The 14,968-nt window shown below is 45.6% G+C and overlaps 1 protein-coding gene and 1 long non-coding RNA gene across 8 annotated transcripts in view; both read right to left on the bottom strand.

The window, feature by feature from the left end:
- KLC1 (kinesin light chain 1) overlaps positions 1 to 14,968 on the bottom strand; it is an 80,647-nt gene that overhangs the window by 16,159 nt on the left and 49,520 nt on the right. For 2 of the 7 annotated variants that reach the window (XM_040410879.1, XM_040410884.1), the window contains exons 8-13: positions 14,519 to 14,692; positions 14,337 to 14,436; positions 10,921 to 10,970; positions 9,655 to 9,719; positions 7,483 to 7,591; positions 5,940 to 6,110 (exon numbers count right to left, since the gene is read on the bottom strand). In XM_040410879.1, the coding sequence (XP_040266813.1) occupies positions 5,940 to 6,110; positions 7,483 to 7,591; positions 9,655 to 9,719; positions 10,921 to 10,970; positions 14,337 to 14,436; positions 14,519 to 14,692 (669 nt within the window). The remainder of the gene's footprint in view (positions 1 to 5,939; positions 6,111 to 7,482; positions 7,592 to 9,654; positions 9,720 to 10,920; positions 10,971 to 14,336; positions 14,437 to 14,518; positions 14,693 to 14,968) is intronic. The other 5 variants (XM_040410882.1, XM_040410885.1, XM_040410883.1 and 2 more) reach the window with 3 other exon arrangements.
- The window catches only part of LOC120981392, a 643,721-nt gene that overhangs the window by 592,622 nt on the left and 36,131 nt on the right, over positions 1 to 14,968 (bottom strand). The gene's annotated exons all lie outside the window — the stretch shown is intronic.

Genomic DNA, 14,968 nt, shown 5'->3' with positions numbered 1-14,968 from the left:
CAGTGGACCTTCATTTGAAGGAACCGAAATCTCCACACAGTGCAAAGATGTTTGAGCTCTCTTCTGTTCTGGAAATCAATGACCGTCCAAGATCAGATTTCACCAAACGTGATCATCTCAAGATCACCTCGATAGGTTTACCCCTTTAAGGGCTTGTGTACAAGGTCATCTCCGAGGTGCCTACAAAAAGCAACATGGCCCTCAGGTATGTCTAGGCACACAAGCCAATGACTGTAAATGCTAAAGATCTACTCTAACCTATTAGCAAAGGGAGAAAGAGCACAATGACCAAAGGATGAACTTAAAAAAAGGATGCAAATCACTTATAGCAGTCATAACGGGGTAGATTCTCTATAGATGGGTTCACAAGCAGGATACAAGAACACTTGGACTTTAAACTATGGAACCAAGCTCACTGAGAGCTTCTGCTATGTGTCCATACTGGACCGACACATGATCCTCATATTTTATAGGGAGGGACATAGGTTTTTGTTTGTTATACAGTTCACACAATGCATTCTGTATAGTGCACCCAGGCACAGTGCCAACAGGTCAGTAATATATGGATGCCGCAGTGCCCGAGAGTGGAGAACCACTAGGTATCAGGGCCCATTAATACATAACCCATTTCTAGATGTGTTTGGCCAGAAGCAGATTCCCTTTGGCTTTGGATTGTTATAAGTGATTTCAAGCACCAAAAAGGACTACATGCAACAAATAAAAAAAAAAAAAAAAACTAATGAGAACATGCATACAAAAAAAAGAAAAATGTTGTGCGGATGGAAGAAAACAGACGACGTCTGTGAAATGGATTGGATACCGGTGGCCAAAACTGGAGGAACATGCTTCAGAGGTTGTAGAAGAAATGTAGTAGACGAGTCGGTCCATCACATCTCATGGGCATGCAATGGGTACATGCTCATTTCAGGAAATGGAGAAACACTTTCAGACGCTGCTCCTCCCGAGGAAGAACAGCTAAACGCCGAGGATGACAAGAGCCGATGGCTGGACTGGTTTCCATTTCAAACTAGGTAATTACCTTCAGGAGAGAACCCCTTTAACAACATTAAAGGGGTATTTCTGCCTCAAAGCATATAATTAGTATTAGTAATAGAATCAGGTGTCGGGGACACACACCAATCCTGAGAATGAAGGGGCCACAGCATTGATTAAGTGCTGCACCCCCCTCCAAAGCTCTCCATACCCATTGGCGCTGCTGCCCACTGGTTGTGCAAGAAAACAGTGAAGGTGCTGTAGCACTAAACCAGTGATCCAGCTACTATAGGGTTCTGGCCACGGAACATAAAGTGGTTCCATGTCCTTCCATTTCAGATGTCTGCTTATTCAGCAGACGGCAAGCCCTCCCAACCACCGAATACACATGCACGCTTAGCCAAGCATTTATGTGTTTTCAATACAGTAGTGGTAGAATTTTTGGCATGATCCCTAAACAAGGAATCCAACAAATAGTCTGCGATACTCCAAGTTTTATGTTCTCCCCAGGGGTAAAATTACATGACCGGTCATTAAAAGATTCCCACATAGACAAAGCATGTGAGATCTCTCTTCAGCAAGAGTTTAAAGCTCTGGGTGTTACCCTTTACAGCAGGGGTTTTAAATGAACCAATCACATGATGCCAACTGTTATAACAGAAGCCTATACATATCCCCATAGGATACCATCTGGAAGTAATTAAAGGGGTTATCCAATATCTAAAATATACCCTCCAATGCCCGGGCCCCTTGTATGGATTATACTTACCCTGCTCCCCGGGACCCGCGTCACTCCGGATCACTGCACGGCCGCTGATGCATCTCCCCGTTGCTCAAATCAAAACATCCGGCGATGGGGGGTGTGGAGGTTTGGCAGCCAATAGTAGGACGTGATGGGGACGAGCCCCCTGAGGCTGGTCACCGTCACAGCCAGTTATTGGCTGCTCCCTCCTCAACGATGTTTTGATCTGAGCAACAGGGAGATGCAGCGGCGGCCGTGCAGGGAACCAGAGCGACGTGGGTGCCGGGGAGCAGGTAAGTATAATCCATACAAAGGGGCCGGGGCATGGGGGGGGGGGGGGGGGGGGCATTTTAGATATTGGATAACCACTTTTAAGAAGTTTATAGGCAGGATAGACAAACATTTCTTTGTCTGTATATATGAGGGGCTCAATAGCTTATTCCAGACACTGCAGACTAAGAATATAGGATCACAAAGAATAAATCTGTGGTTTCTAAGGGAGATATCTGAAATTATGATCAACTTTTTTTCGATACCATTAGAGACAAGGGAGTAAATTGCTGCCAGACACCTCTGGCGGTGTTTTTCTCCCCCAAAAACAAACAGATCGGGTTTGTCGAAATCTAACATCGACACTTTTCTCAACATCTGCTGTGGAGGGAAGTCTCGTCTCGTGACACATTAGATGGTCAGCCGATCCCGCTGAAATCAGCGAGTTCAAACCAACATCTAGGGTGTATGACCAGCTTACCGATATGGAACATCCCTCTAACTGTAGCCAATTGCTGTTAATGCAAATCCCTTATCCCTCACTTTATCGTTTGAGCTTTGGGCATGAAGGAAGCAGCCGACATACATCATGCATCGTCCAACACAAAAAGTCATGCAAGAACGGATCACAAGCAGAAAATGTCATAAAATAACACAAAGTATATGGAATGTGGTACTTTTTCTGAGAAGACACAATGACAGGACGAAACCAAATATGTGAAAATAAAGATAAAACAAGATTGACGGGTGTCGTACAAGGGTCACAAATAAATTCTGGGCTTAGTCAATGTCACCTTCACCCCTCCTAACAGAAGAGTCGTCATTTCCAGCTTTATACCATGAAGTGTGCCCCCCCCCCCCCCAACAGTTAACACATTTTTGATGGTGGGGGTAGGTTAATTTTACTCTGGACGCATAAAAAGGGGCCGCAGCACAGACCTAGAAATACTTAAAGGGGTTGTCCAAGTTATATTTATTGATTACCTATCCTCAGGATAGGTCATCAATATCAGATCGGCGGAGGTCTGACACCAGGCACCCCCGCAGATCAGCTGTTTGAAGAGAAGACGTGCACCGTGCCAGCGCTGCCTCCTCTTCACTGTTTACCTTCTAGCCATTGCATCTGTGTAATTACTCCCAAGCCGGTCCCATTCATTTCAATGGTACGGATCGCTCCTGAAATGAATGGGATGGCTTGGGTGTAATTACACCTGCTCACCGCTGCAGATGCAACGGCTAGAAGGTAAACAGTGAAGAGGAGGCAGCGCTGGCAGGGCGCGCACCTTCTCTTCAAATAGCTGATCGGCAGGATAGGTCATCAATAAATATAACTTGGACAACCCCTTTAAAATAGTCACACATTTGACAAACACCAGTTTAATACAGAACATGCAGAGTCCGGCAGAAATGAAGGGAAGAGTACAGTACACAGTTCACAAACCAGCAGGATGTATTAGGCAGGACCCCATGCTGCGCATGGTCATGGCTTGGATTATAGGAAATTGTGCAAAAGTGGAATTTATGCTGATTGAGCGTCTTGGTGCGGAGGAAAGAAAAACCAAGGCAGATGGTGTATGTGACGCCTTTTTCTAGACTTTTAAGCAACCTGTCCCTTTAATAAGAAGCTGCAGCAACAGGGATGGGGCTCAACTACCTAATTGCAAGCGATCCCAATCCAGCCACACAGTGCAGATTGAGGAGGGCATGTACTTTTACTTTCCAACATCTGCACCGCTAAACCCCCTATGCAAGAGATATAGAGGGGCCGAAGTGCGTACTGGAAAGCTGGTCCCGTCCTAATGGGACAGCTTATGAACACCGTTCCAAACCATCATCTGTCCTAATGGGTACGAAACGTGACTTGCCCACAAGGAAAAAGCTTAGGTTTGCTGTACCTGCTATAAAAGACTACAAAGGGTTCTTAAAGGCGTGGTCCCATCAGAGACAGCCCCATTAATGAGATCCACAGCAGCAATTTACAGAAGTGGGGCCGATAGCTGGTTTTGAAAGGAACAGTTGCAGCTGGCTGCTGATCTCCCCCTCCAGTGGCTTCTACAGGGGAGACGAGGTATAACGCTGTGTTTTACATCTCAAAATGATGGCCTACCAGTAGGATAAGCCATTAATGGTGGGACCCCCGCCAATCCCGAGAATGAAGGGGATGCAGTGCTGGTGCAGGACGGGTTGCCAAAAGAAAAGATGGCTGCTTCTACTATGAGGTCTAAACATTACCAAGGGTGTAGGAGAATATAGTGTGAAATTCTAGAGCATGCAGAAAACCTAGGTAGAAATTGAGGAATGGTTGCAATCAGGGAAAAAAAAAAAAAATAATAACACACCAGAAATTCTATGGTCATAAGTAGAGACAAGCAAATTTCATATTTTAAAATTAGTTCACGCTTCGTTTACTGGTAAAAGCTGAATTGCATTATGGATTCAGTTACCACGGACCATAACACAATTCTATGACGGAATGCCTTTAGAGGACTCCCCTGCATAATGGAAACGGGACGGATCCGTTATGCAGCCCATAGACTTCTATTATGACGGAATGAATAACGGAATGCCTCAAAGCATTCCATTATGCATTCTGCCATAGAATTGCGTTATGGTCCGTGGTAATGGAATCCATAACGCAATTCACCTTTTACCAGTAAACGGATCGCAAACGAATTTCATAACCGAAAAATTCACTCATCTCTAGTCATAAGACATGGATAACACACCTCCCCTTAAATGTGAAAGGGAGAAAGAGGATCTTTTTCTAACAACTGCGTTATGTTTTTCATCAGTTATGCCTCCTGGAAATGTATCAATAAATTGACCACTGGGTGTTACCAGTTGAAGGCGTCGGTCCCTGTATACCATGCCTCTATTCAATCAGTACTGAGTGTATCAAATTGGGGAAGGACCCCCCCCCCCCCCCCCCCGGTAATACTTTGTTGTCAATTTAGTCAAAGTTCTGAAAATAATAGGTTAAAACTGGAGAATATTTTCTTTAAAATTATGTATTCTGTTACATGATGAGAATACAAGAATATTATTATTAATTATTATTATTATTATTAATAATAATAATAAAAAATAAATAAATTTAAAAATAAAAATGAATGACAGGATGTGAAATGACATACAGATGCAATCTCTTATCCAGAAAAGTGTTGCCCAGAGCACATAATGTTGTCTGAGATTTTGCTACTGAAGACCTATCCTTCAGGATAGGCCATCAATATTTGATCTGTGAGAGTCTGACTCCCAGAACCCAAGTCAATCAGCTATTTGAAGAGGTCGCGGCACTCCGGTGAGCGCGCAGCCTCTTCCTAGGCTAGTGACGCATCGGTCAAATGGCCCTAGGCGCAGCTCGATTCCATTCAAGTGAATGGGGCTGGGTTGCGATACCAAACACAGCCACTATACAATGTATGGCGCTGTGCTTGGTAAGCTGCGAGGAGCGCCACAGCCTCTTCAAAAGGCTGACCGGCAGGGGTTGCGGGGTTACGTATCCTGAGGATAGGCCATGAATATCAAAATCTCGGACAACCCCTTTAATTTTGCAGCAAACCGGACCCTGGGGGGTTACAGTGGATTTCTGGTTTGTCGTGCCGGATTAGACAGAAAACATTTTGCATAAGAGATGCCATACCTGTAACTGTGAATGGTGATGGAATCTAAGCTATGGGATCAAGCGGAGAACTAAAAATGTGAGTTTTCTACCCCAAAGTAGACTATTCCGGTAAGGGATAAACCAGGACGGTCAATCAGCATCACAGGACGAGGAGAAGAGGTCAGATGAGAAATTACGGAGATGATTTAGACAGGAGGTTTTCAGTAGATTATTCTGGTTATTACATTACAGATTATAGTAGCATGCGAATCACGTTGATGTGTTTTAGGACCGGCCATATGGTCGGCCCGCACTGTGTACTGCACTTACCCCGTTCCACTCTACGCTCATACTCACTTCCTCCCCTCCGTCAGGACCGCTCTCGTACTTTACCACATCCAGGCTTTCTCGGCTCCTCCTTTTCTCGATGCTTTCTGGGTCGTTTAACACTTCGGCCACTCGCTGCTTGTGGACATTGTCTAGTCCCTGCGAGACAGGACCCTTGTGTTACAAGTAAAAGGAAAAAATTCCCTGAGATTTAAGTAAGGAAGGCAAAAAGTGACGTACAATGTCAAGGCCTGGGAGGGAAAGCTCGTTTTCTACCCAGGGGGCATGCGGACACCTTGACATTTTTATTATAAACACGCCACAGACCAAGAACACATACGATACATGCAGCTGAAACAATGTGACTGCCATATGGCTGACAACTGTGCCCCATTGTGGGAGGTGGCGATAGGAGTAGTCACAGTTCCTTCCCGGGGTCCTCGGCCGATTTTTCACTGCAACCTTGCGATGTTCTTAAAGGGGTTGTCCGGGCTTTTACCATTGATGAGCTATCTGGATAGGTCATCAATATCAGATTGGCGGGGTGCAGACATTACTAATCAATCTTGCAGATATTTAAACTTTCTAGTATAGATATAGCTATTCTTATATTTTCAGACATTGTTCAGGCTGAAAATCACTCCTGGCCCGTCCAGTGTTTCATATACAAAAAAAATAAAAAATAAACTCTCTTGAACTGATGAATGCATGCAAATACAGCCACAAGACTAGAATATAAAAAAATAAATGAAAAAAATGCACACAAAAAATTTTTTTTTACAATTCTGATAACGACCCTGTTACTAGTATTTATTGAAAGATATGAAGGTTTTTACTACACAACCACTGAAATCTGATCTGACACAATTGTTCCCCTCAAAGGTGTGTCTTATATAATGTGTGACATCAGGTCACAGTGCAGCACTGCAGGAGAGTGCGCTGAATCTCCTTCATCTGGAGCGGGAGGCAAGTTGTTTTATTTATTATTGGTCTGATCTGAGGCAGATTTGGGGGGGGGGGGGGGGGGTCTGATCTAAGGCCCGACGACAGATTTGGGGGGTCCGATTATTTTTCTCTTATTTTCCTCCTCTAAAACTCAGATGTGCCTTATGGTCCGATGCTAATTTTGTAGAGGAGTAGATTGATGTTGCAGGAGCGCCCATGCCCTGGTGCCTAAGGGAGTCCCAAATAAGTTTTACCGCAAAAGACGGTAAGCTATAAAATGCTATTTTTTTCCATTAAAATGATGGACACCTCGACAGAAGCAATGGACCCCACTGCAAGTGCCTGTAGTGTTTATATAGTTACTTCATTGGTAAGATTGAAAGAAAAAAAAAAAAAAAGGTACAGGGCCATCAAGCCCGACATATAATTCTACCATGCTGATCCAAAAGATGGATAAAAAAAAAGCCCTATTAAGCAGATGGCAATTGCACCAGGGACTCATCAGATGTGATATTTGGCTGTGCTTCGTGGTGAGAATATTATTGCAGCTAACGACTGAGGCATGCACAGTCACAAAACACCAACACCGGATGCCACTTACCTGCTTCCGTGACCTCATCGCAGCTTCTTCTAGTGTTTCGGCTGCTTCAAACTTGCCCTGACGTCTATAAAGTGCTCCAAGATTTTTCAGCGTTGTGGTCACTGTTGGGCTGAATATAGAGGTTACTTATTTTTAAGCAAAACTTGTGTACTTAAGTTTTACATTTTTTTGGGTAACTTTGTCTCCGTTTACAGGGGATGGCTGGTTTAGAAAAAAAAAAATTCAGATATTGTGTGAGGTAATGGCAAGTTGAACAAGCTGTCTCAACTGAGACACCCACTCAAAAATGCTGGCGCCAATGTAATCAACAGATCGATGCAGCTAGCGCCCCCAACAACATAGTTTTGCCAGAAGAAGCCAAAAACGGCCTGAAATCTCCCCAGCAGCATCCGCTAGAGAGGAAATCCGTATTATAAGCCTGCCATAAAGGTAAGGTCATCCATGTTACCCAAGGTCAACTCCAATCCACCAGAACGTAAGCCTCTCAAAGCAGACTCCTATAGGGTGGGCCCAAGCAGGGGACCCTCCTCTGAAATGTATAATGTCCAATAGGACAAGGATGGTCTTCATGAGACCACCCCAATAACAGGAGGATCCCTTTTAAAAGGACCATGTATAAGCTACAGAAAAATGTGGCTACGAGGAGCATCCCTTTCTCTGGAGGATCTAGGAGGTCTGTACACTTCATGGAGAGCCTGTTGATGTCAATGGGTACTGTGTAATGTACCGCCTCTGTGGTGATGATGCAGGGGATTCGAAAATTTACTGCGAGAATCCCCAACAGAATCATAGCTCTAGAGCTGCAACGAGTACTCTATTAAATCGAGAAATTCAACACAAAAAAATCCTCAATGCAAATTTTATGCATCAAGGATTAGTTTGTGTCACGTGACCACGGAGCGGGAGTGAAGCGCTTGCTATTACTCCCGCTCCCTGGTCTCCCGCTGGCCCGAAATGCACTTGGAAAACTCATCTTTCCAGCAGGGGGCCTCTGGACACTCCACAGCACATCCATGGTCCCGCGCTGCACTGACCTCTTGACGTACGCACGCCGTGACCTGACGCGCTGTGTGACATCAGGCCCAGAGCAGCGCGGAACAATAGCGGAGCTGATGGCACTGGGGGATAGCGGAGCTGATGGCACTGGGGGATAGCGGAGCTGATGGCACTGGGGGATAGCGGAGCTGATGGCACTGGGGGATAGCGGAGCTGATGGCACTGGGGGATAGCGGAGCTGATGGCACTGGGGAAAACGAAGGGTGTTGGGGGCTGATGAGTTTTTATAAAGGAAAACAGTCTATTAATTTTTTCTTATTAGATTACTCGATTAATCGTAAAAATAATTGGTAGAATACTCGATTATTAAAATAATAGTTTGCTGCAACCCTACATAGCTCATTGCTGGGAAAGTGAAGGGGGTTATCCCTCCAGCAGGACACCCTGTGATCGGCTTATTGATGGGGGGGGGGGGGGGGGGGGGCGCTTCCTAAGCGGACAATCCCTTCACACATTATTAGGTATGTTAGTGACATATTTGCAGTTGCCTTATAAAAATGGTGATAACACACTAAAAAGTTTCCAATGCGATTCTTCCAGCTGATTGAGGAGAAATAAAATATTACAGGTTTCAGACAGTTTGTAAGTGGAGGCCCTACTGACGTTTGGCTTTGTGTGAATCTTAAAGTGGCACTGTACTTTCAGTAAACTTTTGGTATGTCACAGAGACATATCAAAAAAGTTTAGCTCAGCGGGGGTCTGAGCACTGAGACCCCCACCAATCTCTAGACTGAGGTGAGAGAAGCATGCAGTGAGGAGAGAAAGTGAGATTCTCTCCCCTCTTCCTAGAGATCGGTGGGGGTCAGTGCTCAGACCACCACTGATCTCAACGTCCCTGTGACATATGAAAAGTTTACTGATACAGTGCCACTCTAAGGTGCCCATAGACTTTTCTCTCCTGACTCCTTCATACACATATATACTAGGTTCAGGCAAGCGTGCATGTCGTTTTAGTTGGGAAAGATGAGAAAGCCCTGGTCTCTTGGAGAACAAAAGGATGAGGCGAAAAAAATTCGATGCACCCAATCCATTCCTCTCCCACCATGATCTGTCAGGAGGCTTTAGTTTCCAAACTCTGTAACAAAGAGGTTTCTGCAGTTATTTATGTAAACTTACCTGTCAACTTTGCATGCTTTATACCAGCCTCCATATTCTCCAAATGTGCCGTCCTTTTGTTTCCCCTATGGGGTAAGAAGGAAAACCCATTTAAAAGGTGTCCAAATGGGAAAAAAATATAAAATATATACAATACAGCAACAGAGGCGAACAAGGCCACTTTTAAGGGAAGCAACATACAAAAGGAGTTCCTAGAAAGCAAATGTGTTAAAGGGGTTTTTCCATTTTATAAAGAAGTGGCGGCATATCGGTAGGATACATGACTTCCTAAATGGTGGCGGTCCAACTGTTGGGACCCCAAACCATCCTGAGAACGATGGGACTACAGAGCTAGTTTTTACTGCCGCATGCCCTGCCCACCTGCTGCACAGCTTCATCCAAGCGAATGGGGCCGGCTGGAGGCACCAATCATAAAAAGTCAGACCCTCACTGATAACTTTTAGGTTAAATTTTTAGGACACATACATATGCGGAAGATTTGTTGCTGACATTTATGCAAATGTCCCTATTAAAGAAGTTTCTTGGACTTCAATACTGATGAGCTATCTTTGGGACATGTCATCAACATCAAATCGGTGGAGATCTGACACCCAGGACCCCCGTTCCCCACCCCGATCAACTGATAGCAGTAACTGCAGCCATAAGAACAAACTCAGTGTACAGACCAGGAAGAAGACCGCTCCGACCACTGTAGTGGCCATTCTAGCCCCAGTTCAGGTGTCAGACCCCACCAATCTGATCAATTTTGAAGTCCTGGAAAATCCCTTTAATGATGCAAAAATAAAAAATAAAATAATGAAAAATGAGCATACCCCTTCATTATCCAGAACATGCAGGAATAGATCATGAGAATGAGTACCATTCTTCTTATAGGGCAGTGGTTCTCAATTGAATATGTAAAATAAAAGGATGGAGAGCGCCAAATAGATGTGCAGTAAAGGGATGGAGATTGCCCATGTGCTGAAAGCGCACCTGTGAGACTTCAGGGACAGATGTGAATATTTTCACTGCCTGGCATATCAGTCTTGCGGTGGGGGCGCAGCACGGAAAGGAGAGCGCGGAGCCTCTGGGAGCAGCTAGTCATAACGACGCCACCCTCATTGCTCCTAAAGGCTTATTTGCAAATAACAAAAGTGCAATTTTCGCGGGAATGGAGGCTGATGGGACCAAGGCCACGATCTACAGCTTTCAAGGGCTCGTGTCTTAGGTGAGATGGTTTTAGGTCCATGTTTCTGAGGACAGGAGCCCTTTAAGGGGAAAACTTACTTTGAATTTTTCTCTCTCTTCAGCGTGCATCCAGATGGGTTTATTTTCATCTACAAATCAAACAAAAGGTAATAAATGCAGATGACAAAAGTAGTGCGACACTTATAAACGACCTGCAAAGACAACCAAGTAAAAGAACAAAAAAGTAATTCTATTACCCCATGAACACCAGCGCCCACATTCTGACTGACGCTATTCGGTCACCTAGGAAGCGAAGACTTGGTTGTATATTTGGACTCACACAATGTCAGTATGATGAGGTCAGAACACAGTGCAGGGAGTGTTGTCATGGGGATAGTGAAGTTAAAAGGTGTAGGGATGGGGCCTGAACTTCAAAGGATATTCCCACTCTTGATATTTACGGTATATACACAGAAAAAGCCATAAATGTATTATAGACCACTGACTCCCACATCTACGTGAAGAGGGGTCCCCCAACTCAACCAGAGAAAGAATGGAGAGGCTCTCCACTCACTTCTATGGGAATTATGGAAACAACTGAACATGCCATAAATGTTCAAGCTGCTATAATGCAGCAAAACCAACAAACACTTGTAAGCTACATGGATTTTCATGCAACGGTAGAATTTATATCAGAACCACCTATTATTCCATTTCTACAGCTCATACAAACCTCTGCGTCTTTGTGGGTAACAGACTACAAATAAACATGGCGTAGTGTGATCCTCATTCCATCTGTTTATGCCATTGTACAAATCGGTAGGTTGGAAAGACGTAAGTGACTATTGGAAATAGGGCACTGTACGATATATATATACACACACACACACACATATATATATATATATATATATATATATATATATATATATATATATATATATATATATATATATATATATATATACACACACATATATATACAAAACACATACTTCTTTAACACCTTCCGGGTCAGCACAATTACATTGGTATCCCATGTATTTAGCCTTTCTTGTGTTTTACTACTTCAGATTTGGAAAAATTACCGTATTTTTCACTTTATAAGATGCACCTGATAAGACGCACCTAGGTTTTTGAGGAGGAAAATAAGAAAAAAATATTTTGAACCAAAAGGTGTGCTTTTGGTAGGTTTTGAACTAATGGTGATCTGTGGATGACTCACTGTTATGGGGGGGAGGGGGTGATCTGTGGCTGGCACCGTTACAGGGGGGGGGGGATCTGTGGCTGGCACCGTTACAGGGGGGGGGGATCTGTGGCTGGCACCGTTACAGGGGGGGGGGGGATCTGTGGCTGGCACCGTTACAGGGGGGGGGATCTGTGGCTGGCACCGTTACAGGGGGGGGGATCTGTGGCTGGCACCGTTACAGGGGGGGGGGGGGGGGATCTGTGGCTGGCACCGTTACAGGGGGGGGGGGGGGGATCTGTGGCTGGCACCGTTACAGGGGGGGGATCTGTGGCTGGCACCGTTACAGGGGGGGGATCTGTGGCTGGCACCGTTACAGGGGGGGGGGATCTGTGGCTGGCACCGTTACAGGGGGGGGGGATCTGTGGCTGGCACCGTTACAGGGGGGGGGATCTGTGGCTGGCACCGTTACAGGGGGGGGGGGGATCTGTGGCTGGCACCGTTACAGGGGGGGGGGGGGATCTGTGGCTGGCACTGTTACAGGGGGGATCTGTGGCTGGCACTGTTACAGGGGGGGGGGGGAAACTGTGGCTGGCACTGTTACAGGGGGGGATCTGTGGTTTGCACTGTTACAGGGGGGATCTGTGGATGGCACTGTTATATATGTGCCATCCACAGACCCCCCAGCCCATAACAGTGCCATCCACAGCTCCCCCAGCCCATAACAGTGCCATCCACAGACCCCCCCACCCCTTAACAGTGCCATCCACAGACCCCCCCACCCCTTAACAGTGCCATCCACAGATGTTCCCCATAAAACTGTCATCCACAGATCTCCCTGGGAGGAGGAGCTGGGGGCCGGCAATTGCGGCGGAGCGGTGCAGTCACTGTAGTCCGGCCCCGCAGCTCCAGTGCTGCAGTATACAAATATAAAATGTCTCATTCAATTAAAAGGGATTACACATGCCCCCTCACTCCTAATATTACCGTACATCCTAACAGCTTTTGTACAACCCAGGCAGGCAGGCCGGCGCGTCACTCACTGACGTACCTTGCCTGCGCCGCCTGCTTCATTTATAAAGTAGGCGGCGCAGGCACGTGACGTCAGGGAGTTACGCATTCTACAGAAGCTGTTAGGATGTACGGTAATATTAGGAGTGGGGGGGGGGGCATGTGTAATCACTTTTAATTGAATGAGACATTTTATATTTGTATAGTGCAACACTGGAGCGGCGGGGCCGGACTACAGTGACTGCACCGCCCCGCCGCAATTGCCAGCCCCCAGCTCCTCCTCCCAGTCCCTGGGTGCGTCTCATGGGGCGAAAAATACGCTAAAGCATTAAGATGGCGCATACCGGCAGCTCCCTCGGTTATGCGTCGCCTGCCCCAGCTCCCTCCTCATGCGCCGCCTGCCTATCTCACTTTAAAAATGAACAGGCAGGCGGCGCATGACCGAGGGAGCTGCGCAGGCGGCGCATGAGGAGGAAGCTTCGGCAGGCGGCGCATGACCGAGGGTGCTGCCGGACAGTAAGTACTGAACAGTGCAGTATACATTTAGATATAGATCGGATTGAATGTATTTAACAGTTGCGGGGCCCGGTGTATTAGAGTAGAGTCACTGCACCGGCCCCGCCATGAGTGTCCTCCCTCCCACTGTGCAGCATAGTGGCCAGCGAAGTATCCGCTTTATAAGACGCACAGCCATTTCCCCCCCACTTTTGGGGGGGGTGGGGGGGTGGAGTGCGTCTTATAAAGCGAAAAATACAGTATTTGACTTTCTTTTCATCACCATATTCTGACCCTCATAACTTTCTTTATATTCACATCTACAGAGCTGAGAAGAGGCCTATTTTTTTGTTGCAATCTATAGTTTTCAGTGATGTGGGAGGGTTTGTGACTTTTTATTTAATTTTTGTTGGGAGATGAATCGACAAAACAGCAGCTGATCAGCCATTTTGTTTATTTTAGTAACTGCGAGATCAGGCAACCCGACCATGCAATCACCTGATCACTTCTCCCATAGACTGCAATGAATTACCATTGCAGTCTATGGGAGATTCAATACATTTCTATGAACTCCAGGAACGCATTGCTGCGGTAGCCTTAATCCTCCCTAAGGCTCGAGGCTACCACAAGGAACAAATAGCTTCCGATTAGCTTACGTGTGTCTGCTGTGTAAAACCAAGGGTTAAAACTACCACGTAATAAAAACAGGTAAACTGTGTCTGGTCCTAAACACACACACACACACCCCTGAACCGGTCACAACCCATACAGCATTGCATTAGATTACTGAGAAATAATTTACAATTATTAACATAATCCTTACCGTCCACAGACCCAAATTCCCTTTCATGTGCTCGTGTCAGGATCTCCTTGTATAAAGTCTCTGCCTGCTTAAACTTGCCTTGTTTCAGATAGCAAGAAGCCTGGAACATGGAAGAGGGATGTCGGGGTTCAGTCATCGCCAGAAGACACATAACGCACAGGTCAGCATCATCTTACACTTACCAGATTATTCTTAGTCTTTGCCACGTTGGGATCGTCTGGTCCCAGTTTGGTCTGATAGATCTCCAGTGCTCTCTGGTAGTAATATTCCACTTCTTCATATTTGCCTTGGTTCTGACACAGCAATGCCAGGTTGTTCAGTTGCTTTGCTACATCAGGGTGGTCTTTACCCAGCACCTAAAAATAAAAAATAAATCATACAGGTGAAACTGGAAAAAATTTTATATCGTGCAAAGTTCATTTATTTCAGTAATGCATCTTAAAAGGTGAAACTAATATACGAGAGACTCATTACAGGCAAAGCGAGATATTTCAAGCCTTTATTTCTCATAATTTGGATGATTATGGCTTACAGTTTATGAGACCCCAAAGTCACAGTTTTGAGGTCCCCTTTGCTCAGGGGGTACGGATTAATTAGCTGACTAGAGTGTGACACTTTGAGCCTAGAATATT

This window comes from Bufo bufo, chromosome 11 (assembly GCF_905171765.1).
Source record: "Bufo bufo chromosome 11, aBufBuf1.1, whole genome shotgun sequence".
Classification (NCBI taxonomy): domain Eukaryota; kingdom Metazoa; phylum Chordata; class Amphibia; order Anura; family Bufonidae; genus Bufo; species Bufo bufo.
The sequence above is the reverse complement of the archived record's forward strand: the minus strand, read 5'-3'. Positions and strand labels throughout refer to the sequence as shown.